This window comes from Alexandromys fortis, unplaced genomic scaffold (genome assembly GCF_014885135.2).
Source record: "Alexandromys fortis isolate MF-2015 unplaced genomic scaffold, M_Fortis_MF-2015_v1.1 scaffold_54, whole genome shotgun sequence".
NCBI classification, from domain to species: Eukaryota; Metazoa; Chordata; class Mammalia; order Rodentia; family Cricetidae; genus Alexandromys; species Alexandromys fortis.
In genome coordinates this window covers 5,772,575-5,796,323 of record NW_026067958.1, presented here as the reverse complement: position 1 = coordinate 5,796,323, position 23,749 = coordinate 5,772,575, and the positions used below count along the sequence as shown (strand labels likewise).

Sequence of the window (23,749 nt, the reverse complement as noted above, 5' to 3'; positions counted from 1 at the left end):
CTTTGGCAAATACATTCTCTTGAACTCGTTTTTCTCTCCCTCTGAAGTTTTCCAGTATTTACCTGAGAACCTGTTTGATCTTCTAGAAGTGAAACAGAAGTGTGGGAGTTTCCTGGGACTATGATCCCCATTGTTTAAAACTCACCAACTCACCCAAGTGGGGTTTCCAAAAATTCATCGAATGCTGACCCACTTACCCCAGTCCACTTCTAGAAGAGGCATCTATTCACAGGTTCCTGCTCAGTTAGAAGAACTTCTCCTCATTGGCCTGCTTGTCTGTGGAAGTCTGCAGGTGGCAGTCACCTTATAATCTGTGATAGACTCAAGAATTGGTGACTGTTTTGGCTGTTGCCTTCTAGCTAGCTGCTAGGTAGAGAGATGACTCTGAGCACTCTTACATATTAAACTGGAAGCTTAATGGTGCAAGTTTTTAAAGAAGTTGTGTTTGTGAACGTATTGGGGACAATGACAAGAAAACTAGCAGAGATAACTGTTACTCTGTGCTTGTAAGTTCAAGGGGATCAGGATATGGTTGACTTGTAAGACATCTTCTTTACTAGTGTGTCTGAATTACTGCAAACAATGAGGGTAGTCTTTTGAAACAAGAGTCAAAAATGCCACTCAGGTCAGTATTCTTAGTTGTCACACAAAGAAAAGTTCCTATGCCTGACTCCAACCCTACTCCATTGTTCCTCCTGCCTTCTATCGTTTTTTTCTTATTTCTTTTATTATTGAGATTATAATATAATTACACTATCAGTCCTTCCATTCCCTCTCTCCAAGCCTTTTCATATGGTCCTCCTTGCTCTCTTTCAAAGTTATCTATCTTCAATCTTTTTTTCTTTCTTTCTTTCTTTATTAAAGATTTCTGTCTCTTCCCCCCTGCCGCCTCCCCTTTCCCTCCCCCTCCCCCAATTAAGTCCCCCTCCCTCGTCAGCCCAAAGAGCAACCAGGGTTCCCCGCCCTGTGGGAAGTCCGAGGACCACCCACCTCCATCCAGGTCTAGTAAGGTGAGCATCCAAACTGCCTAGGCTCCCAATCTTAACAGTCCCCCTATGCACTGTACTCTAGCCCTGTGGCTCCATGCTGCAACATCTCTAACACCCAGAACACTCTTGCATCAGTGGCTCTGCTATGACTTTCTGCTGCCCAGATAGAGTCATATGACATATACCATTCTAGGAGAAAAGGTCCAACCTGACCACTTTTAACACTGGCATCATGCTCCCCACCTGTAGGACACTCAGTTCTTCTTACTCCTATTTTTTTCTTTTAAATATAGAACTCAATAAAAATCAATTAAAAATTAGTGTGTGTATTATCTCATCTATTATATACATTGTTTGAAGCTTCCCATAGGCACTTAAGCCCTACCAACAGAGTTGTTTTGTTATAATTTCTGACTGATAATCCCACATCCTCCTTGACAGATTCTTGTGTATGGCGAGGGACCAAATATATTTCTTGGGAAAACAGGTGAGTATTTTTCTTATAGTAAATGTTCATTATGGGAATACTGGATGTCCACCTTCCTAGACCAGGATGGAGCGGGGAGGACTTTGAACTTTCCACAGGGCAGGGAACCCTGACTGCCCCTCAGACTGGAGAGGGAGGGGGAGAGGAGTGGGGGGAGGGGGAGAGGAGAGGGAGGAGGGGGGAAAAGGGAGACGGGGAGGAAAATGGGAGGCGGGGAGGAGGCGGAAATTTTTTTTTCAATAAAAAATTATATTAAAAAAATAAAAAAAAATAAAAAATTCTTTTTCATGAACAATTTAAATACTCAAATAGAAGGTAACTGTATATTTCAGGATGATTTTATACTTTTAATATCTTTTTTCTTCTGGACCTGTTTCATAGAACTGGTTGACATTCTTGTTACTTTATTAAATGTTTGTTTTCTTTAAGGCTCAGGAAGCAGAGCCAAACTCCTTCTGTAAGACTTCCATCCTCTTGTGAAAAGTACATCTTGTGAACCAGACCTTACTTCCCATTTACTCTGTAATACTGGAGAGACATGGCTCCAGACTATAAATAATTCCTTCATGCTGTCAAAGGTCACCGACACCCTCAGGGGTAGTTATTATAGTTCCATGTGTATTTCAGTCTTACACACTGAAAAATGAAATAACTCCTGATGCCCTGAAGTTAAATTTCATCTTTACTATTTAGCGGCATGTCTGTAAAGGAACAGCTTTGTTTGCTTTCAGTTTGGTTAAAAATACTCATGTAAATAGCAACTTCTATCATCTAAGGTGATCTGGGAGCCACTGGGGTAGAAGAGCAATCCTTGTCAAACAGAAATCTTATCAACGCTTTTGTGTTGGTTTCTTTATCCATCTTCACATTTCAGTAACAGAGACAACATTTAGTGCCAATGGGACTCAGACTCCCGCTGTGGTGCCCCGGAAGACTGGTTTTTCACTCCTCTGCTTCCTTTGGCTTCAGTGTGTTGGTGGAAAAGAACACAACACCAGCCTAGCTGGATTCTAGAGCAACCTGACAAGCAGAGTAATGGATGGTGTAATTGCCCCCTCTCTACTAAAGTTTTAACTGCCCTCTCCATTCACAGAGACCTAATATTTCTTCACAGATGAACTTCCATCTGGTATGAAGAGATAAATATATGTTCATCAAACTTGTAGCTGGGCTGAAGGGAGGATGTGGTTGGAAAGGTATGTATAAAAGCATGAAAACTGGAACCCCCAGATTAACCGTACTTCATATTTCATTGAAAATTACAACCAAGAAATTAATTATCTCATTGTTTTTGTAAAGTTACTGTTTACATCTTTCTGGTGCCAATGGAGGAACTTGCCCTACCTTGAGTATGGTCAAGTCTTTAGCTGTGTGCTTGCTTCCTCAACTCCCTGCTCTAACCATCCCCTCTCCTGGGTTTGTCCAGTCCTTCTCTGACCATCTCCTCTCCTGGGTTTGGCTAGCCCCGTCCTTCTGACCATCTCCTCTCCTGGGTTTGGCTAGCCCCGTCCTTCTGACCATCTCCTCTCCTGGGTTTGGCTAGCCCAGTCCTGTTCTGACCATCTCCTCTCCTGGGTTTGGCTAGCCCAGTCCTGCTCTGACATCTCCTCCCCCGGGTTTGGCTAGCCTAGTCCTTCCATCAGCATCCAGTGCTCCAGGACCTCTACTTATAAAAGCTGTCTCCTTGGATCCTCTTCTTTCCAGCTTCTCCTCCTTCTCATCCCTCGATAGCTCTCTTCTAGGCAAGTCCACATTCCTGTATCTTTATCTCATTATTTTCCTTTGTTTCTCCCCATTCTGATGAAGTGGTGCTTGCCAGAATTATTAGAAAACTTCATGTTTGTCACTATTGGCAAAGGCAACTTTTCTCTTCTATTAAGACTTTCATGATTTGTGAAAGACCAAATTTCTCTTAGGTTCTCCTCTGAAAAACACACTCCTCCATTTCCCAGCTCTGGTTCATCTTCTTGTCTCCAAGCATGGGTTTCTCCAAGAATACCACCTCCAGTCTTCACTGACAGCCACTCAGTAAGCTCATTCAATGCTATGCCATCAAACACTTTAACAAGTGACTCAGTCATCTCCAATGTGAATCTCCTTCCTCAAAGTACAGACTACTTGTATCAGACTGCCTGCTCTACATTAATACTTGGCATGTTAAATTCATCATGCCCTGACAGAATACACAACTACCTTCTACCCTATGTGAATAAACACAAGGCATTACACTACCATCCATGGTTTGGGAATACCACCAACATTACAGTTGAACAGCCTAGGTGATACATTACATATATAGCTTGTTTTATATATAATGCATCATGTGTACCATGTATATGTAACCCCCACATATAAATGGCTCTTTATAGACACAGGTTTTGAATTCATAGATTCAATCAATCCAAACTGAAAATATTTTGTAAAATGGCATTTGCACAGAACTTGTTTTCCATGTAATCATTTCTTAATGGATATATTATAACAACCAGTAGTTAGTATTTATATGTATTAGAACATAGAGTTTATTTAAATGTATAGGAGGTGGTACATAGATTTCTTATTACATAAGTGAGTTGCGTGTCCAAGGACTTTGTTGCCTGTGAAGACCCCTATAATTGATTCCCTGTGAATGTCCTGGTAAAGAAGGCAGACACTCATAAAAAGCACCAGACTGTGAGGTCATGCTGAAGTGTGGCTTGAGCAGGATGCATTTTCTCTAGATCTCAAAAGAAGGAACCACATGAAAACCAGATTTACAGAAATAATAACCTAAGCTTATAGGATGATTCTTTGGAAATTCAAACGGTGTTGTGGACTCAGACAGAGATCTTAAGGCACTGGCCATCTGCATCCAGTGCCTCCGTACTGTGGCATCTGTTGTGTGAGCTTACGTCCCCTGCACTCGGTTTTCTCTAGCAGTGATCTACATAGATGCAGATGGTGGGAACGCTCGCCAGACAGTTGAGGAATCATGAAATTACAGTGCTCACAGCTTTTCAGGTTCATGTCGGATGTCTCCTCTCCCTGCCTGTTCCAATTCCTTTATCTAGTGTTGCTTAGGATCTCTCCAAGAGAACTTTATGCGGCTGCTCAACTCCAAACAATTTAAGAGAACCCACACCTATACCATATATGTATATATAAATTGAGAGTTTTCTAGTTTTAAAATATGCATACACTAGTTGCTAACTTCTCTTCACAGCTTGCTAACTATACATGAGGACCAACAGTAATTTATTATCCTCTTAACACTTAATATTCAACACCAGCCTTTGTTAATACCAGAACTGCCTTTCTGTGAACTGTTTTATCTTGTCTATTATTGTTCTAGACTAGGTACTAGATCTAGTCATAGCAATGAAGTTGACAGATTCCTAGTTGAATAAAAGCTTGCTCTGGGCTATCTTGATCTCAAGCTTGTATTTTCTTAAATCTTTACTAATTTGAGATACCCATAGTTCTTAACTCATTTTCAAAGTCATAGAATTAATGCACACCATAGCTGGGTGAAGAGAAACATGACTGTCTGGGGGCCTAGTTTGACTGCTATGAATCTTAATAGAGGATGGGGATGCCACCATGGCTGAAGCCAGGGCCTGGGACACAAGTGTCTTTAATGAGAATTGGACATCTACAAGGGTTGCAGCCACCACAGTTTACAGGGATGGTAGGTAAGAGGTCAAGTCCCAGACAAAGACACTTAAATACAGATGTTAGATGGACATAGTAGGGACTAAGTTCCCCTGCCTCCAGAAATAGCAATAACTTAAGGTCAGAAAGAAACACAAGAAGAAAAACAATCACCCTTACAGTTAACAAAAAAGATGCCTGTGAAATCACATCAAAGTCTGTCTTGGGGTAGGCGATATTCACTTTTGGAACCAAAGAAAGACTGCTGCCTAGCAGAACACACACACAAGATTTGTGTGCTGGGATGGGCCACTGCCTTCTGCTGTGAAAGATGCAGGTCCATCCTCTTCAAATTTCAGTGCTGTCTGGTCTCTGCAGCCCTCAAATCCTACTCAGAGCATCAGAGCATAAGTATATGGCTGCTTGTGGGCAATCTTACTCTTGTAATTTTGTTCAAGTCATATGAAGTTCATTTTACAAGACCAAGCCAGTTTATCCCTTGCAGTTCCTACTCTAAGCTCTCCTGTCTCTGCCAGGAAAAAATAACCCTGCATCTTTTGGACATATTAAACACATAATTTAGATCACTTTTATGGAGTTGAAGTTTGCAATTTTGCATAATGGCTATTTATGTGCATGTCCTATCTATCTACTGGAGAGTCCATCAGATCTTCCTGTTAAAATCTGTTGCCAGAACTGCACCGTGCTTTTGACTGAAAATGGAAAGTGGAAGGAGAGAACAGGGGTCTATTGAGATAACCCTGGGTTGTCATAATAGATGAGGGCAGTGTCATTATGGGACAAGGAAGTAATGTGGGATGGCGTTTCAAAGGTTCAAGTTTTGAGATGTTGAGTTTGAAGTTTCCGGAGACATTCTCATGGAGAAGGGAACCAAACAGAACCAAACAGTAGTTGTAAGAACTACTAGAATAGCATTTGAAAGTTCCATCAGCTAACGAGGACAGCAAGTGTTCCACAAGGTGACTGAGCCCCACTATGACTGTCAACGCCTCTAGAGAAGAATTAGCTTGCCTAGGGAACAGAAAGTAAAATGGAGTCATCAGTTACGTCTCATTGAAGGAGGCCTTTTATTACTTCCTATTGATTTCCCCGCTTTCTTAGCTCATTGTTCTGTTCTGTAAAATTAAAATCCTATCAGTGTCACTTTATATAGCATAAAGTCCCACACCTGATGAATAGTTGAAAGCCTAGACCAGGCACTGTAGCACCAAATGGCTGACCAAGTTTATCTTTCATTTGTTGATCCTTTGACATTTGTCTCAAAGTTGTCTGATTTGCTACCTTCAACTTCATCTAAGGGTCAAGAGGGACAATTAACATAGTGCCACAAAGACAGGTAGCATTCGGGGGCTAGCAACAACTATGTATGAATAAACAAAGCCTCGTACGTAGTCCCCTTTGCTTCCACGAAATGTGCAGAATAATGATTTATACACATCATTGTTAATCACCATGAGCATACAGAGGTCACCAAACAAATTACTGAAGCAATTTTGATTATTACTTAAATATGAAAAATTAAAAATATGCTAGTGATTAATACCACAAAAGGACATCTAATTTTAAAACTGTTGTCATTTAACTAAATGCTGAGTTATATCTCCTAAAGAATGTAAATCATACTTCAAATAATATTTTTAGGTAAAAGTTCAAGTTTTGTAAAATATTTTAGGAACCTAATTAAATACTCTGTAGAATATTACACAATATATGCATGTATAATATTATATATAATGGATGTCCATCCACCATTTCCACTCAGAATATCATTCTAAGATGAGGAAAGTTTCCAAAATGGCTCTGCTTCTTTCTGGACACAGTAGGGTTGAACCAAGTGATCACTACCTTACACTTTGACTGGAGCACAGGCCTGAGCCCAGCCCATAAATAATAAGATGTCATGTGATATTCCTAACCTTGGAGGAGTAATGGAAGCTCAGAGTCAGTTTGTGATTGTTGGAGGCAATGCTGGGGCAGGTGAGTGGGCCTCAGTAGACAGCCATTATTGAGGAAGACGATGGGCTGTCCTGACTGCTTTACTCTATGACTAAGCCAGCCCCTTTGCTTTCATCCTGGCTCTCATATATTTCACTAAGTTGCTTTTCCTTATTACTTGACTTGCATTGTTTTGAAGAGCACAAGTTATGCCTGAGTGACTTTTATCTATGCCCATTAGCTGAGGTAACTGAATGTTTTTAAACATTATATTCAGTTGTAAAACTTAGATATAATTCAGGTTTTTCATAATTTAGTATGCATTTAACACTGACAAATTTAACAGTTGTAAAAACTGTTCCCCAGTGTTTGGGGACTCTATCTCAGACGTGCTCATTGTACACATGAACAGTCAGAACAGTTGAACAAGCTTTGGGTGATTTGTTAAGTCAGGTGTTGGCTGATGACAGATGCTTCCCATATACATCCCATTTCCCAACATTCCCCTTCCCATCTAAGATACCCAAGTTTGCAGAAAACGGGAAATAAATGAAAGCAATACCAACATATATGCTAGCGCCATTTATCTGTTATAAATTGATTTTTGTTCTGATTAAGTCAGTTAAAAATGCTGCTAGAATTTTCAACAGTAAGGGGGATGGGACCTGGACTCCACAAGAGACATTTGCTTTCCATGCAAATATCCCATTAAATTCAAGTCATGCTGAGAACGTATGAGTTCTTTTATTGTAGCAACTATTGCATAGCAAACCTTTATGGAATCTTAAGACATTTTGCTTTTGAAACCTAAGATACGGCTTAGTTACCTGGCCTTCTCTGTGCTTCCCAAGGACTGATGAACGTCAATGAATTCCATTAGTTGTTTTTGCAGCATCGCATCTTTGCCCTCAATCTGAGTAATAAATTGATGCTTCAGAAGGTCCGACACTGTCGGACGCTTTTCATAATCTTTGGTCAGGCATCTGTATTAGCAAAAAGGAGTATATTACTATTAAATAAGTTAGAGTTTTGAAATTATCATTCAGAGTTTTAAAAACTTTTATTCAGACTTGATGCTTCTCACAATGTCAATTCAAAACACATCTCAAAAACATGAGATGGCAACGTGATACATGTTTACAACAATGCCCATGTCTGTAAGGGATCATACTGTAGTGATGCCACAGGTTACCCAATACCACTTTCATTCATTTCCCAGCAACGCATAGTGATAATCAAACTCTGTCTCCATTTCAAAGTCTCCTTTCCACGTCATTCAAGATTGGAAGCCTTAATGTTTATATAAAATTAACATAAACTCTTAAGTTTCATTTCACCATGCATTTAAGACTTTTTAATCAATAGATTTCTGGTAACTCAATAGAAAGTTAAGCTGCTAAGAAAATTAAATTTTCTTAGATTTCATGCCAGTAGGTACTTCAGGAGGTCATATGGCAGATATTTCAATGAGTAAATAACACACCTGTGGACAGGATCAACAATGGAATATTCATGAGGAAGGACAAGGCTAGTTAAATGCTCTTGCCTGCAATGGTATCACACACACAAAAAAGCATTTGAATAAACATGGAATGTTTATTCAGCCTTGGCAGCTGTCTTCAAATATTTGTAAGAAGGATGTGACCAGTTTTTAGTGGTCACTGAGGGCTAAAATCCCTTGATTATTTGGTAGAGAAGATTCCAGGTCAGTGTGACTTTCTCGTGCTTGTCAAAGTAGGATGCATTGTACTGAAAGCATACTGTTCATGAAGGATACAAGCACCACATGAATGGCTCAATGTGCTCTAAAATCTCTTCACCCTGACATATAGTATCTCCATGGTGAAAAATTGGACCATTATTTGTGGATATCAAAATAAATCAATAAGAAAAAACGAGCAAACAGAAGCTGGGTCTAATGGTATAGGATCAGAATCATAGGACTTCAGTCAGGCTACAGAGTTGAAGACCATACTGGGTAACTCAAACACTATCTCAAATTAAAACATACAAACAAAAAAATACAGTACAAGGAGGACTGGGGAATGTAGTTCAGTGGAGGAGCATTTTCTTAGGACACATGAGGCCCTAAATTCAACTGCAGTGCCTCAAAACAAGAAGGAAAGGAAGAGGAGGAGGGAAGGGGGAGGAACAGGAGGAGGAAGAGAAAGGGGGAGCAAGAGTTTGAAGAGGAGAAGGAGGGGGATGACAGCAACGGGGAGGAGGAGCAGCAGCTGCCACCCAGTCCTTGGCTCAGTCAGTGCCATCAGTAATCAGCGTCATCGATTCTCTCCCAGGTTGATAATTTGACAACTTATTTCATTGGGCTAACCAAAAGCCTTCCCTAGGGATGCTAAAATATGCTATGGAATGAGGTTGGTGCTATCTAGAAACTATCACAGGTGCTCTTCGGCTTCATTTGATTTAACAGAGAGAAGCAGTTTTTACATCTATAGCACTTTTGCGTGTGTACTAAGAATAGTGTCAGATTATTTTATTCAAGCTCGGCTTTGCCAAATAGCCGATGCCTATCTGGCTCTGCTAGACTCAAAAGTAGCAGTGACAGGGAAGGCGACCGTGTTCTAGGCTGCTTATTGTCCAGCTAGACAGAAGGACATCAGAAACGGTAAGCCCAATAAAACTGGAAGTGTCACCACTGGGAGAGGAACAGAACAGCACACAGGATGGAATACTAATCACCTGGGAAAGATGGGAAGTGAGTCTCAGGCGGAAACTGAGAAATGAGTCAGTCAAGCCGAGATCCACTGAACATCTGAATCAAAGACACTTGAAGACAGGATGATCACTGTGGGACATATCAGCCATATCAGTGGCTTCCCCAGAGACTTGAGGAATGATAGGATGGCATGCAGAGCAAATGCTTATGGTACCTTGGGCATGGAAACTTTTAAAAATTATCAACCATACAACTGTCACCCACATTCAGAGGGTCTAGTTTGATCTTATGCTGGTTCTTTTCTTGTCCAGCCAAAGTTGGTGAGCTCCCATTAGCTCAGGTAAGCTGTTTCAGTGGGTGACCCCCTCATGGTCTTGACTTCTTTGCTCATATTCTCACTCCTCCCACTCTTAAACTGAACTTTGGGAGCTCAGTCCAGTTCTCTGATGTGTCTCTGCCTCTGTTTCCATCAGTTGCTGGATGAAGGTTCTATGGTGATATTTAAGATATTTATCAGTCTGACTATAGGGCAAGGTCAGTTTGGGCACCCTCTCCTCTATTGCTTAGGGTCTTAGCCGGAGTCATCTTTGTGTATTCCTGGGAATTTCTCTAGTCTCAGGTTTCTTGCTAACCCTATAAGAACTCCCTCAATTAAAGTATCTCTTTCCTTGCTCTCATCTCTGTCCTTCCTCCATCTCGACTATTCCATTCCCTCAAGTTCTCCTCCCCAATCCTATTCTCCCTTCCTCTTCCCCTTCTGCGCTCGCTTCCCCCCATGCTCCTAATTTTGTCAGACGATCTTGTCTATTCTCCTTTCTAGGTGAATCTATATATGTTTTTCTTAGGGTCCACCTTATTATTTAGCTTCTCTGGGGTAGTGGACTATAGGCTCTTTATCTTGTTTTAAAGCTAGTATCCTCTTATGAATGAATACATACCATGTTCGTCTTTCTGGGTCTGGGTTACTCACTCAGGATAGTTTTTTTCTAGTTCTACCCATTTGCATGCAATTTTCAAGATGTCATTGCTTTTTACAACTGTGTAGTATTCCATTGTGTAAATGTACCACATTTTCTTTATCCATTTTTCGGTTGAGGGGTATCTAAGCTGTTTCCAGGTTCTGGTTTTTACAAAAAATACTGCTATGAACATAATTGAACAGAGGTCCTTGTGGTATGATTGAACATCCTTTGGGAATATACCCAAGAGTGGTATTGCTGGGTCCTGAGGTAGGTTGATTCCCAATTTTCTGAGAAACTGCCATAGTGATTTCCAGAGTGATTGTACAAGCTTGCAGTTTAAGTCTCTCATCTTTAGAAGAATACATGGATTTATTGGCAGGAACTCCAGCAACAGCCATGTGCCCTGGCTGCATTTGCAGAGTGGATTAGCACATCAGATCATCATCCTTCCTCCCATTCACAACAAGGAGTCATTGCTTACCTTCTTTCTTTAAGGTGAGAACCATAAAAATCATGGAAAACGTCAGTGGGTGTGAGTTTTCTAAATGGCTGATCCACTTCTAATTGTGAAGAGACAAATCACTTCTTTTAAATAGCTATCAAATGACATTGTTCTCTAAATTTCAAATGCATAAGATTTTGATAAACAGGATTTTCAGATGCACTGATTACAATGAAATATCCCTGGCTGTACAGTAAGAGTCAGTGATGCAGACAAATGAAGGGTTAAATAACTGACTGCATAGGTAGTAGACATGAGCAGGTGGGAGAAGCAGAGGGCAATGCTACAAAGGCATTGGACAGATGAACGTGTTCCAGGATGATAAAGGATCCTTGGAAGCCTGGTTACAGAGAGGTGAATGAACTTGACCCAGAGATCATTATTTAAGCAGGAGTAAATTCCTCGAACCCTTAGCGGATAATAAAGATCCCTCCTCTCTCTTCCTTTCTTTCACTCTCTCTTTTTCTTTCTGTTTTCCCCTCCCTCCCTCTCTCCTTTCTCTGTCTCTCTCTTTTTCTTTCTGTTTTCCCCTCTTTCTTTCTCTCTCTCTCTCTCTCTCTCTCTCTCTCTCTCTCTCTCTTTCTCTCTCTCTCTCTCTCTCTCTCTCTCTCTTTCTCTCTCTCTCTCTCTCTAAGGAAATGGTAGAGGCTTTTGGAGACCCTTGGAGCTGCTTAACAGTTTAGAAATAAGAGGAGGATTCAGATGCCAATGGCCTCCGTTCACAGCATTCAAAGCCACAGAAGGCTGGTATTGCTTCAGTTTTATTTCAGATTCTATTGCTACTCACTTGCTAATGAAGTCATTGAACTCTGCTGACCATAGCTCCGGCTGCCTTAGTTTAGGGGGAGGATTCCTGGAAAATAAGAATCAAGGTTGGAAGTTGGACATTGATCAGATGGTGAAATATGAAAAGCAGCCTGAGATCAAGGAATTACTGTGGTCCCAGGTTCTGCCTGTACCATCAAAGATTGCCCCCTTTCCCATTTCCAAGAAAGATAATTAGCTATTCATCATTCTTTATATAAAATGACAGCTTCCTAGTTTCTCTGAAAGCATTTAATGTATAACCCATTTTCCTGCTATGCTTATTATTTTCTCCTAAAGACTCATCTGGCTTTTACCTGAAATCCCTAGGAGAAAATGCCAATATTTATCAAACACTAGGGGAAAGAGTTTTCTCTCTGAGTTCTACAGAAATCCCCGAGGAACAACCATGGTGCACAGAGGACTGGGACAGGTAGCAAGCTGCAGCAAGAAGGGAAGAATACCTCTTGGAGCTGTTCCTTTGTTTCTAGAAACATGGCAGAAAGCATGAGTTTGGATGTGACAAAAGCAAAGAACTGAAAAATACCATTAGCGATAGAGCTCTGAATGCCACTTAAAAGATTTTGCTATTAATTCCTTTTGTCTTTTAAGCTGAACAAATCTTTCCTTTTTGGTGCATTTGTGCACACAAAGGAACAGCACTTGACAGTGAGGCTGCCGTGACTCCGTAATCAAGCAACATTGATCAACCATGATGGCTAAATTTGCTGAAGTGCCGCTTTATGTTAATTCTAACAGCTCTTTGTTTCCATCAGGGGATGAAAAATACTTTGTCTTCAGTCCTGCACTGCTCCTTAAACAGCTTGTAATGAAATTAATGTACAGTCGGTACAGGCTCATTAACGCCAACCGCAGCTATGCACGTAAAGGGATCACATCAACGTGCCTTTCAGTCCCAAGGACCAAGACTGCTGAACTGCACTTTTAAAAGATTGCTTTTCTTCAGTTAATAATTTTATTTTGTTTCTTGTCCACTGATAATTTCTGTGGTGAGCTATACTGAATTGCTTTGTGTATAGTGAGGTTTGATAATTTCACAATATCCAAAACTGTAGGCTTTCAGATTCCCCCTTTCAATATATTTCTTCAACCAGTGTTCTCAGGGTTCCATTTTAAAGCCACACTAGCAGCAGAAATAATAGGAAACAATTAGCACGAAGCACTTTGCAAAACACTCGGTAGACTAAGTGTCACCCTGGCACGACAGATCAGTGGTTGCCATTCTTCCTGTTTGTATTCTTATTATCAAGATGACAATATGGGGTTAAACATGGTGGTTTATAACAAAATTAAAGTGGCCTTGGGCATATATAGTTTCACCTTATATGCTGAATGACTACAGAAGTAAGAAAAAACGTATTTCTGCTATATTTGAAATTTTAATGAAATGTTTTAAGCTTGTATTCAGAGGATTTTCTCATTCTTCTAATTTGTTTCTATCTTATGCCAAAAAAAGCAGCACGTTTTATAAAACTTGAGATACTGGATATTGAAAAAACAGAATGATGTAAATGTCATAATTCAGAGTTACTACACAGGAAATTCCAAAGTAATAAACAACTTGTAATGTGTGTTGCTAGAAACATTTAATTATACATAATCAATTCCAAAGGGATCCCCTTGAGAATGAACAAGCATGGCAGCATTATTTCCTTAGGACTACAGCATTCAGTGCCCCACCTCCTACTCCTGGTATGGCTTCACATGTTGAAATCACAACCTTTGATTAATAGAGTACATAATTAAAAACTATCATGTACCACTCTTTCTGTACCCCTGAGAATACAAGCTGTGTGTGTGTTTTCCTTAGAATAAAGGAATCAGAAAAAATCTTTACGATCTTTAAGAATAGCTCACCTATATTTAGGATGAACAGTTTTTTCATATTGGCTTTCTGAGACATCTAGAAATTATCAGCATATACTTAAAATAATAGAGAAATTAGCCAATTGTAGTGGTACAAGGTGGTGGGAATATATTGAAGATAAAAAGACCAGATGGTTAGTTCAAGGGTAGCTAAGGCTACACCTTTAAGGTGGCCATTGTAGTGTATATCTGTAAGCCCACCAACGGAGATGAAGCAAGAAGATCTGAAATTTAAGGTCAGCGTTAGCTATATAGTGAATTCAAAGACAGCTTAGGTTACATGGGACTTTGTCTTTAAAATTTCCAGAACACTTCTGAGTATTTCCATGATGAGAAGTCAGTCACAAGAAAAAGAAAGAAAATAGGTCACAAATCTTGAACCTGCTGGTTACCTGACCTTGGTATTTTGAAGAGTGCTCTCATGGGATGCAGCTCAGCCAGTGGAGGGTCTCCATCACCAAGTTCAATAGCTGTGATGCCCAGGGACCATGTGTCACATCTAGCATCATAAGTGGTATCTAGTTGCTGTTCACATGCAATCACCTAGAAGAAAAAGCAGAAAAGTGTCAACATTTCAACAAGCGAGCAGCAACATGTTCAGAGAAAAGTCCAAGTGATTAAACTGGTTAAGTTGAAAGACAATTAAAGATAAAAAGCAATAATTTAGAAGGAAAAAGAATCATATAAATAGTAATATTTTTATTCTGAGCATAGATAATAAAATAGCAGGTTTGCAAATGTATGAAGAAAGGGCCTATGAGAAGAAATAGTTTAGAAACTATATCAGAAAGAAGAAAGGAATGGTGTCCTGTGTGGAATGGGATCAAACACACAGTTAATGACTGTCAGATATTTGTTTAATAAACAGCTGAAGAGGGTAGGCGGAGCCACCCAGCAGCAAAGAAAAATAGATCCCAGAGAACTGAAAGTGAAGGAATCAAGGGAAATCAACTTGAGGGCAGTTTAATTAAATAACCTTTAACCTCACTGGCAATTAGAATGCAAAAGTACCCTGGGATGAATGAGAAAAATTTGGAAGAATGCAAATGGCTTAAACCATTAATAAGAAAAAAGTCAACTCAATAAAAATAAACACCAATGGAAAGGTACAATGGCTTATGGAATCACACTGGATTTTCAAATTGCAGTCATCTGCCACTAACCAAATGTGACAGTCAAAAGAATAAGGGGAGGAGAATGGTTTTGCAATATTGTAATAAAATTTCTTTCATAACACTTCTAAATGTGTAAGAAGCCTATAAATCAGTGGCTCTCAACCCTGCTAATGCTGTGATCCCTTAACATTTTCTCAACCATAAAATCATTTCATTGCTACTTCGTAATTGTAATTTTGTTACTGTTATGGATTGTAATGCAAATATCTGGTATGCAGAATATCTGATCTGTCATTCCTGATGTGGCCCTTCCCTCTGTATCTTGTGAATGTATTTTATTACCATTGGTTAATAAAGAAGATGCTTTGGCCTATAGCAGGCAGAATAAAGCCAGGTGGGATATCTGAACAGTGATGTAGAAAGAGCAGGCAGAGTCAAGGAGACACCATGTAGCTGCCGAAGGAGAAAGGCACTGGAACCTTACCAGTATGCCACAACCTCATGGTGATACATAGATTTATAGAAATTGGTTAATTTAAGGTGTAAGAACTAGCTAGAAGTACGCCTGAGCCATCAGCCAAACAGTGTTGTAATTAACACAGTTTTTGCGTGATTATTCACATCTGGATAGCTGAGAAATGAACATGCAGTCTCTGTTTACAGTCCCCAAAGGGGTCACAACCCACAGACTGAAAACAATGATACAAATGCTCATTGTTAGCATTAATGATTACAGAAGGGAAATTCAGCTTCACATGGTGAAAAACATTCATTATTTTTATTTCTTTTATTTTTGAGATTATAGTATAATTGCATCATTTTCCCCTTCCCTCCCCACCTCTAAACTGTCCCATATAGCTTTCCTAGTTCTCTTTGAGATTCATGGCCCTATTCTTCTGTTAACTATTGTTACATGCACATATGTATATGCATATACACATATATTCCTAAATATATAAACACAACCTTCTCAGTCTGCAAAATGTTACATGTATGAATGTGTTTAGGGTTTTAGATAACCAATTGCTGTGCTCCTTCTGGAGAAGACTATTTCTCCTGCTCCCAGCATTCCTTAGTTGCCCGCAGCTCTTTGTGTGGGGTTGAACACTTGTGGAGGCCCTGCCATGCACTTTTGCATGTCTGTTGTTATCCTTGTTCAGCTCATGTTAGGTAGTCATGCTGGTGAGACATTGGGTGGAGGTTCTGAAATTACTAGAGGCTCAATCTCACAGCAAAATCCCCGTTCCTCTGTGGTGTGGGAAGTCCTTCTGTCTATGTGTTGCTTTTATTAATTGATGAATAAAGCTGTTTCAGCCAGTGGCTTAGCAGAATATAGCTAGGCTGTGAAACTAAACTGAACGCTTGGAGAAAGAAGGCAGAGTAAATAAGTCATGTAGCTGCCCACAGATGTGCCAGAACCTTGCCAGTAAGCCACAGCCACATGACAATACACAGATTAATAGAAATTTAAGAGGTAAGAGCAATCCAATGAGAAGCTAAAGCTGATAAGCCAAGAGTGATTTAATTAAAACAGTTTTTGCGTGATTATTTTGAGTCTGGGAAGCTAGGAACAAATAAGTAGTCTCCGACTACACCTCTGGCTCTTACAATCTTTCCACCTAGTCATCTGCAATAATCTTTGAGCCTTAGGTGCAGGAGTGTTTTAGTAGATGTATCCAAAGGGTCTGGACTCCAGAACTATGCATTTTGATTGGTATGGTTTTCTGTAATGATCTCCCTATCTGTTGCAAGAGAAAGTTCCTTGATAAGGACTAAGAACTACAGTTATCTATGGGAATGAAGACAAATACTTAAAATAACCACTATTTGTAAGCATTATTTAGTGTGTGTGTGTGTGTGTGCGCTCACGAGAGAGAGAGAGAGAGAGAGAGAGAGAGAGAGAGAGAGAGAGAGAGAGAGAGAATGCATGTATGAAGTTCAGAAGACAACTTGCAGGACTTATCTCCTTTTGCCATGTGGGTTCCACAGTTTAAACTCAGGTCATCAGGCTTCATGACAAGCCCTTTTACTTGCTGAGCCATCTTACTGGCTGTTGGGAACCATTATTTTTAAAAAGTTTCAAATTTTGTGAATGTCATCTCACAAGACAGAAATTAATTTTGAGGGTGATGGCAGCTTAAATCCTCACCACTTAACTATAGTATGGAAGTCTCTGTGGGACATTTCTCATTGGTGAATCCAGCAAATATCAAAAAACATCCCTGTGTGGGCTTCAAGAGTTGAGTTGGCATCTTTCATATACACTGTTCAGGAAAGACTACTTCTTCATGACAAATGAGTTCCCTTTGAGCTGGCACTGAAAGCCATAACAGTGAATATCTGAATATAAACATATCAGTGCCTTGTTTAAAAGGTAAATATTGATAGGTGATATGTGGGTAAGTGACAGATGATAGAAAGATGTATAGACGATGGAGGATAGATGATAGGAAGATGAGAAAATGGCAAAGCATGCTGTCTTTAAAATAGAATTAAAATTTGAAATGTTAACCAAGAATATCACTTTGCAAGTGGTTAATTTTGAAAACACTATGACGTTTTTTAATGATGAGCATATTGGATGTGTTTACCTGTTTCCTTCTAATTCTTATAAATGTGTCATTAAATGCTTTGACTACCCTGGTTCCCTGGACACAGGGCCTCATGCATGCCGGGTAAGTGTTCTGCACAGAGCAGCATCTCCAGAGCAGCAGAAACGCTATTACTAAAACATGGGGCATGTGGGATACCCTGCAGGTAGAAAGCTGGTTATTCGGAGCATGCTCTTCAGGATCAGAGAGCACATATAACAGAGAGAAGAGAACAGGCACAAAGTAATGACACCAGAACGGTGACTAGCAGTCACATGTAAAGGACTCCTTCTACTACAGGCAAGCAAGCAAATGTATAATTGTGAGTTTGTTACTATAAACTAACATGAAATATAAAGTCTAAATGTTTCTCATATAACACTACAATCATCTTATGCTTCAAGAATGAATATAAGTAAATAAAGTACAATATTTGGCATAGAATTACATTTTTATTGACTTCTCACTTTTGTAAAATTTAAAAATACTGATGTTTTATCTGAACAAATTCTGAAGAGGTTCTTATTTCAGATTTTTCATTGACTTTTGTGCTGGCTTTTGCATGACTATGACTTCATTTCTTCACAGATGTGGTCCCAGTTAAAAAGATTTTAATCCATTGGAGCTTCAAAAACACTTATTAAAATTGTATCCTTTTCCTATATGTTATGTTTTAACTTTTCAAAAATAAGTAATAACTGAATTAATAGTTAAACAGAAATAGCATACCAGGATTTCATTTCCAAACAAATTTAATTGGAAGATTTTGCAGTATTAATGTAGCATTTGAACAACTTCTCCCTTTGCTGCCTGAACATCATATATAAATAGCAAAGCTTTCCCAATAGATACAAAGAGCATTTTCAAAGCTAAGTGCTCTTTATTGATCAATATAATTAAAAAGATTAAAAACATTAAATAAGGTCTGTTGGGAGAAGGTTTAATTCATGAACTTTCAGATGCTTTAGGAGTTTATCTACCAGTCCCCTAAGGTAATAGTGAAAAAAGTCTACTAAAGTTGCACTTAGTTCCCAGGCTGGTGATTTAACATAGGAACTCATCACATAGGTTGATGGACCTGAATCTAATCTAATAAGGTCAAGGGTTTTCTTAAAATGTTGATTATTATTTAAAAACAAAATGTACTCAAATAGTGGATGTAAGTGAGGGCATAGTGAACCACAGAGCTAGACTGCTCCATGGGTAGAAAGAAAGGTTAATGGGGATCAGTCTGCCAAGGTTATCTTGTGTGTGTGTGTGTGTGTGTGTGTGTGTGTGTGTGTGTGTGTGTGATGGGGTGGGGCAGAGAAAAGAGCAGAGGGAAAGGACAGATGGAGAGCAGCAGACTGAAGACTGGCATGGCTATCTCCCAGATCAGAGAAGATAGCAAAAACGGTGTGTGTATTGTGTATGGGGAGGGGGTCTTTCCAATTAAAGGGGTCATGTTGTGGGAGGAGGGAAGCTTAGCTGAAACAACCTGGGAACTAGCATAGGGCTTTGATCTGTTGGAGACTTGTTTGAGTTAATAGAGAACCAGATGCCTTATCCAGATTTGGGCGTTGTAGGGTCCAATAGGAAAGTAATGGCTTTCCCCGGCAAACAGAAACCCACTTCACACTGTTTCTGAAGATGCTACGTGTTTACCGGGTCAGAGTCCTGTCTGAGGTGAGCTCAGACTGCTGCCACTTTTAGAGGTTCAGACCAACAGTGACAACTGCAATGCTGGCCTTCAGAAGAATGAAGGAAGAGGATACAGAGACCCGATATCAAAACACCGAAAAATAATAAAGGAAATGCAGTAATAGCAATAAAGAGTAAAAATAAAACAGTATGGAAATATCCAGACTACAGATACATGCTTGACAACTAAAAGTAAATTTCAAGAAAAATTAAACCTTCAAGCAATCTCTTTACCTCACCCGATTTGCTTGCTCATCTTTCAATTTATTCACGCATTCCTTCACAGCAAGTTTACCCAGAATTCCCCTTGTTCCTTCTTGCTCACATACAAACCCCACATTAAAACAACAGAGAAAACCTTTTCTTGTGGTATGTTTCAGCACATTTGGAAAGAAAAAGCACGCGTGAAAAGGAAAACTTGTCTCCTTCAAAACTCTCTGACCTCAGGAGCCATCCAAAATGGCGTTCCTACGGAGGTGTTGAGGCGGTGCCGGGTGCTGCTGAGCTGTGCAGACACACCTAGAGAGGAGAGAGGAGATGGTTTCCCGCATTAACCACTCATGTAAGAGATTCTAGCTGCTGTGTTCTCACAAATTCACATCAGAAGTCTGTTCCCTCAGAGCTGCCGCTGGACTTGATCCTTACCTTTAAGGAGCCCAATCAGGATCTCTATCCAAAATACAGATTGGCCCTCCTGTTTTTATTTTCCATATCCAAATTCTATCCAACTGCTAGCCCTGCCTGAAGGCTTAACTTTCTTCATGGTGGCTTCTGTTCTGCCCAATTACAGTGCTCTCTACCTTTTCTGATAGTCTACATGGTAAACTATTTGTATCACATAGTTTGACTTGTATTTATTATTTGAATGGTGTTTGTTATCATCTTCCTTCCCCTGAACAAATTCTAGTGAACCAAAGAATGTTTCTATAAGGTTATATGCCCATAGAAGTTGAACTGAAAATACATATACAATTACTTTGCTAACCTTGTTCTAGTTATATATCATCTGACTGAACGTTTCAATCTACTTTCCTCTACCTAAACCAACACCTGCACTAACACCTGCTTCTTTTTAAAATTTAAATTTATTTTTAACTGAATAAAACCCCACAAAACTATGCGCATTTATGAGAAACCTCATGATGTTTCAGTGTACACACACACACACTGCAATGTTTAAATGAACTTAAATGTATCTATTTCCTCTGATGGCTAATGTTTCTTTATGTTGATTAAAGCATCGACAGCTACTTCCTCTTGTTTTCTGAGACACACATAGCATCGTACACTCCTCATTACCATCCAGTTAGAATCGTTTTTTTTTCTTTAGAGAGCTTACAAATTATAATGAGCACGTTTAGCCGAACGCTCTGCTCATCATTCTACTATTTCTGCCTAGTTAGAAATAACTCCCCTAAACTTCAACACCAACTGTGGATTACGATCTCTCCATTGGCGTTCATAAATACTCCTCATGCAGGTGCCGCCTACGTTGTGCTGCTCCTGGCCTCTGAGGGACTCCATCTAGGCCATAAGTTTTCACTCTTTGATGTCCCTGCTTAGTCAAGTCCTCTCCTCAGTGAGTCCCAAGAAGGCTGCTCTCTTGCTGCTTATCTGAGGAGCCCAGCAGAGGAAAGTATTAATTGAGACTTTATTCTCTCAAGATAACATTTACTTTTTACTGTGAAATTAAAAGGCCGGATTTGGTCAAATTGTCACTTCTGCGATAGGATTCTTGACCAGTCTGGGAGGGACTAGGCTCTGGTTCTGTGTCAGTTGCTTCCCTTGGAACTTGTAGAGCTGGACATAAATATGGTCCTAATTTAGTTTCTTTAAAGCTTGCCTGCAAAATATTAATTATTAGAGAATAACATCTTTACTATATATTATTTTTTTTCAAATTCCAGGGCAATTATCTAAAGAATTCTTAAAGTTCATCATCAATATTTCCCAACAGACCATGTGAAAAGGACATTAACCCATAATACATTCTTTCCAAAATTCAGCCTCTACCTCTGTTCCATACATTTTATAAATGAGAAAAATTAAACGTAGCTCTAAGCATTCTATTTTGTTTCATATCATCTATGAACTAAAGTCAGTGTAATTAAAATTGGATTGCATGATAGTATAGCAATTTATATAGATAGAATTTTAAAAGAAGTTTTAATTTAAAATGAACATAAATTTTCTAAAACTTACTCTAAGGGCATTTGATCACTTAAGAAAAGCTAAGTCATAGTTAACCCTTGGTTATTATTTTTGCCTCTATTTGATAAATATAGCTTAGCAGTTCAAATGTCATTTAAGTGATATATAAAGAGAAAGAGAATTAAAAAAAAGGCCACACATAACAAAATAAAAATCAAGGTTTGTTCCTAGTAGGAAAGTGACTTTTTAAGCTAATTAACATTTTTTTTCTAGGCATAAAGATTATGCCAGAAGAAGTGGCATTTTTTGGTAAGTGGTCACATCTGAGCTAGAGTTGGAATTCATACACAAAGCTGTATACTTTGTACAGCTTTGAACATCCTTCAACACGACACAGGAATGTAAATGGGCAGAACGCTAAGGACAGAATACAGAGGCATGGCATATGATCCTGGCATTCCATTATGTTTCTTAAAAAGTGAATTATGAATAGAGACACTTAAGAGGGCAAAGTATTAGAGTTTAGCCGGCAGCAAGAAGGTTCATTCCCTCCAGAGGTCCAGAGTAGCCACACCCCAACTTCTCCCTCAGTTCCCTGAGCAGCCAGTACTGTCTACAACATCCTGGTTTAACACTGGTCAGAGTTAGTTTATATTGCTTAGAACAAAGGAACTCTAAATCCAAAGTCCCAGGGACTTTAGATCTTAAACAGCAAATTCACAAGGACAATAGGCAATTTTGAATTTTTAAGGCTGAGAGGCTTTGTGCTTATAGGAAACTGTACTACATTTCTAGTTTATATTCATATGGCATTAAGGATTTTCTGAGGCAAACAGTTGGCCTTCAAGGGTTCTGATCAAATAGCCTGAAGATTAAAAGCAAATCTAAATAAGGACACTGCCCGTAGAAACAGAGGTGGTTCTCTCTGCTGACAGCTATTTTAAAGGATGCCATTACAATAATAACTGGACAGAGCAATAACTATTCTTGAATGTGAACAGTAGTCTGCACACACACCCGTGTTGCTATCCCCTACAAAGACCACTGGCAGGGCTCAGGTGACAGACTACAACACCCTTGGAGACTCTTGTGTCATTTGGTGTCATCGAAGATCTTTAAGAAAAACAAATTACGCATCACTCCTTCAGGGGCAAACTGTGGTAAACAAAGAAAACGCAAACACACAAATAAGTGAACAATATAACTATGTCAGAAAGGTGTTCTTGAGAATATGAGGTGATTGTAACATTAAAAACAGGAGCACATCCCATTCTGAGACAGCAGGACCCAAGATGGCATTTGTTAGAACCCACATTCGAGATGCTTCTCCAGTTCCCATTATGCCTCAAGATCATTTCACTCACCAAGATTCAACCCCACAGACAGCTTGTCAAAGTCTTACTTCCAGTGAATGAAATAAAGCTGAACAGAAGCAGGGTTTTTTTTTTTTTTTTTTTTTTTAGGGTGAGCTGCATTTTTACTCACCACAAATTCCCGCAAGAAAAACAGCTAAGAAGATTAAAAGCACAGAACTATGGATAATTGGCATAAATTACTTTCAAAAGCCACAAGGACCTAAAGCATGAGTTCAGTAGCCCCAGGAAGTAAAAAGATTAGGAAAGACAGTTTGTCCAGAGAGTAACAAAAGGAATTAGTCACCAAAGTGAATAGTTACATAATCATCTCAAGAGAGAAGACGCTGAAGGGCGGAAAATTCCAGGCAGAACACTTAGGATGGGGAGACATTATGGAAAGGAGCAGGAGGCCAAACAGAGATCACGCTGAACAGGCAGTAGAAATCTACTCAGAATCACACCCACAGGGACGCGACGCAGGTTTATGCTAATGATCTCCAGCCTTTTGCTTTGCTGGGGAATTTTCAGGCTATTCTAGGCCCAGCAAAAAAGCCTTGCTGGCTGTTCTGATTTCACAAGTCCCAGGTCCAGGAAGAGAAATGCATAGGATTTATACTGGTGTTCAGAAATTTCTTCAGGGTTCCAGAGAGATGCTAGAAATATCTAATATGTCATTTCTAGACAATTTTAAACAGACATCGTTAAAGCAAAATTCTAAACAACAACGATAAAACTGAATGAGAGTTGAATTAAAATATATGTATGTGCATATATAATTTTATAAAATATATAATATATAATTTTATAATATATATAATTTTCACTGTAAGAGGCCATAAAATACTTTACACCATCTAAGAGTATCATTCTGCAGTTGAGGTTAAGGCAGTGCAGTGGTTACTGTCATGTGTCTAATTGATGGGATTATGGTGCAAAGATACTTGGTCAAACAATATTGTGGAT

At 39.3% G+C, this 23,749-nt stretch overlaps 1 protein-coding gene across 1 annotated transcript in view; it reads right to left on the bottom strand.

Annotated features, from left to right (window-relative positions):
- Positions 1 to 23,749, bottom strand: part of Myo3a (myosin IIIA) — a 179,962-nt gene that overhangs the window by 120,202 nt on the left and 36,011 nt on the right. Inside the window, 4 exon segments of the mRNA XM_050152716.1 lie at positions 7,890 to 8,045; positions 11,991 to 12,056; positions 14,292 to 14,437; positions 19,723 to 19,799. Of these exon segments, the coding sequence (XP_050008673.1) occupies positions 7,890 to 8,045; positions 11,991 to 12,056; positions 14,292 to 14,437; positions 19,723 to 19,799 (445 nt within the window).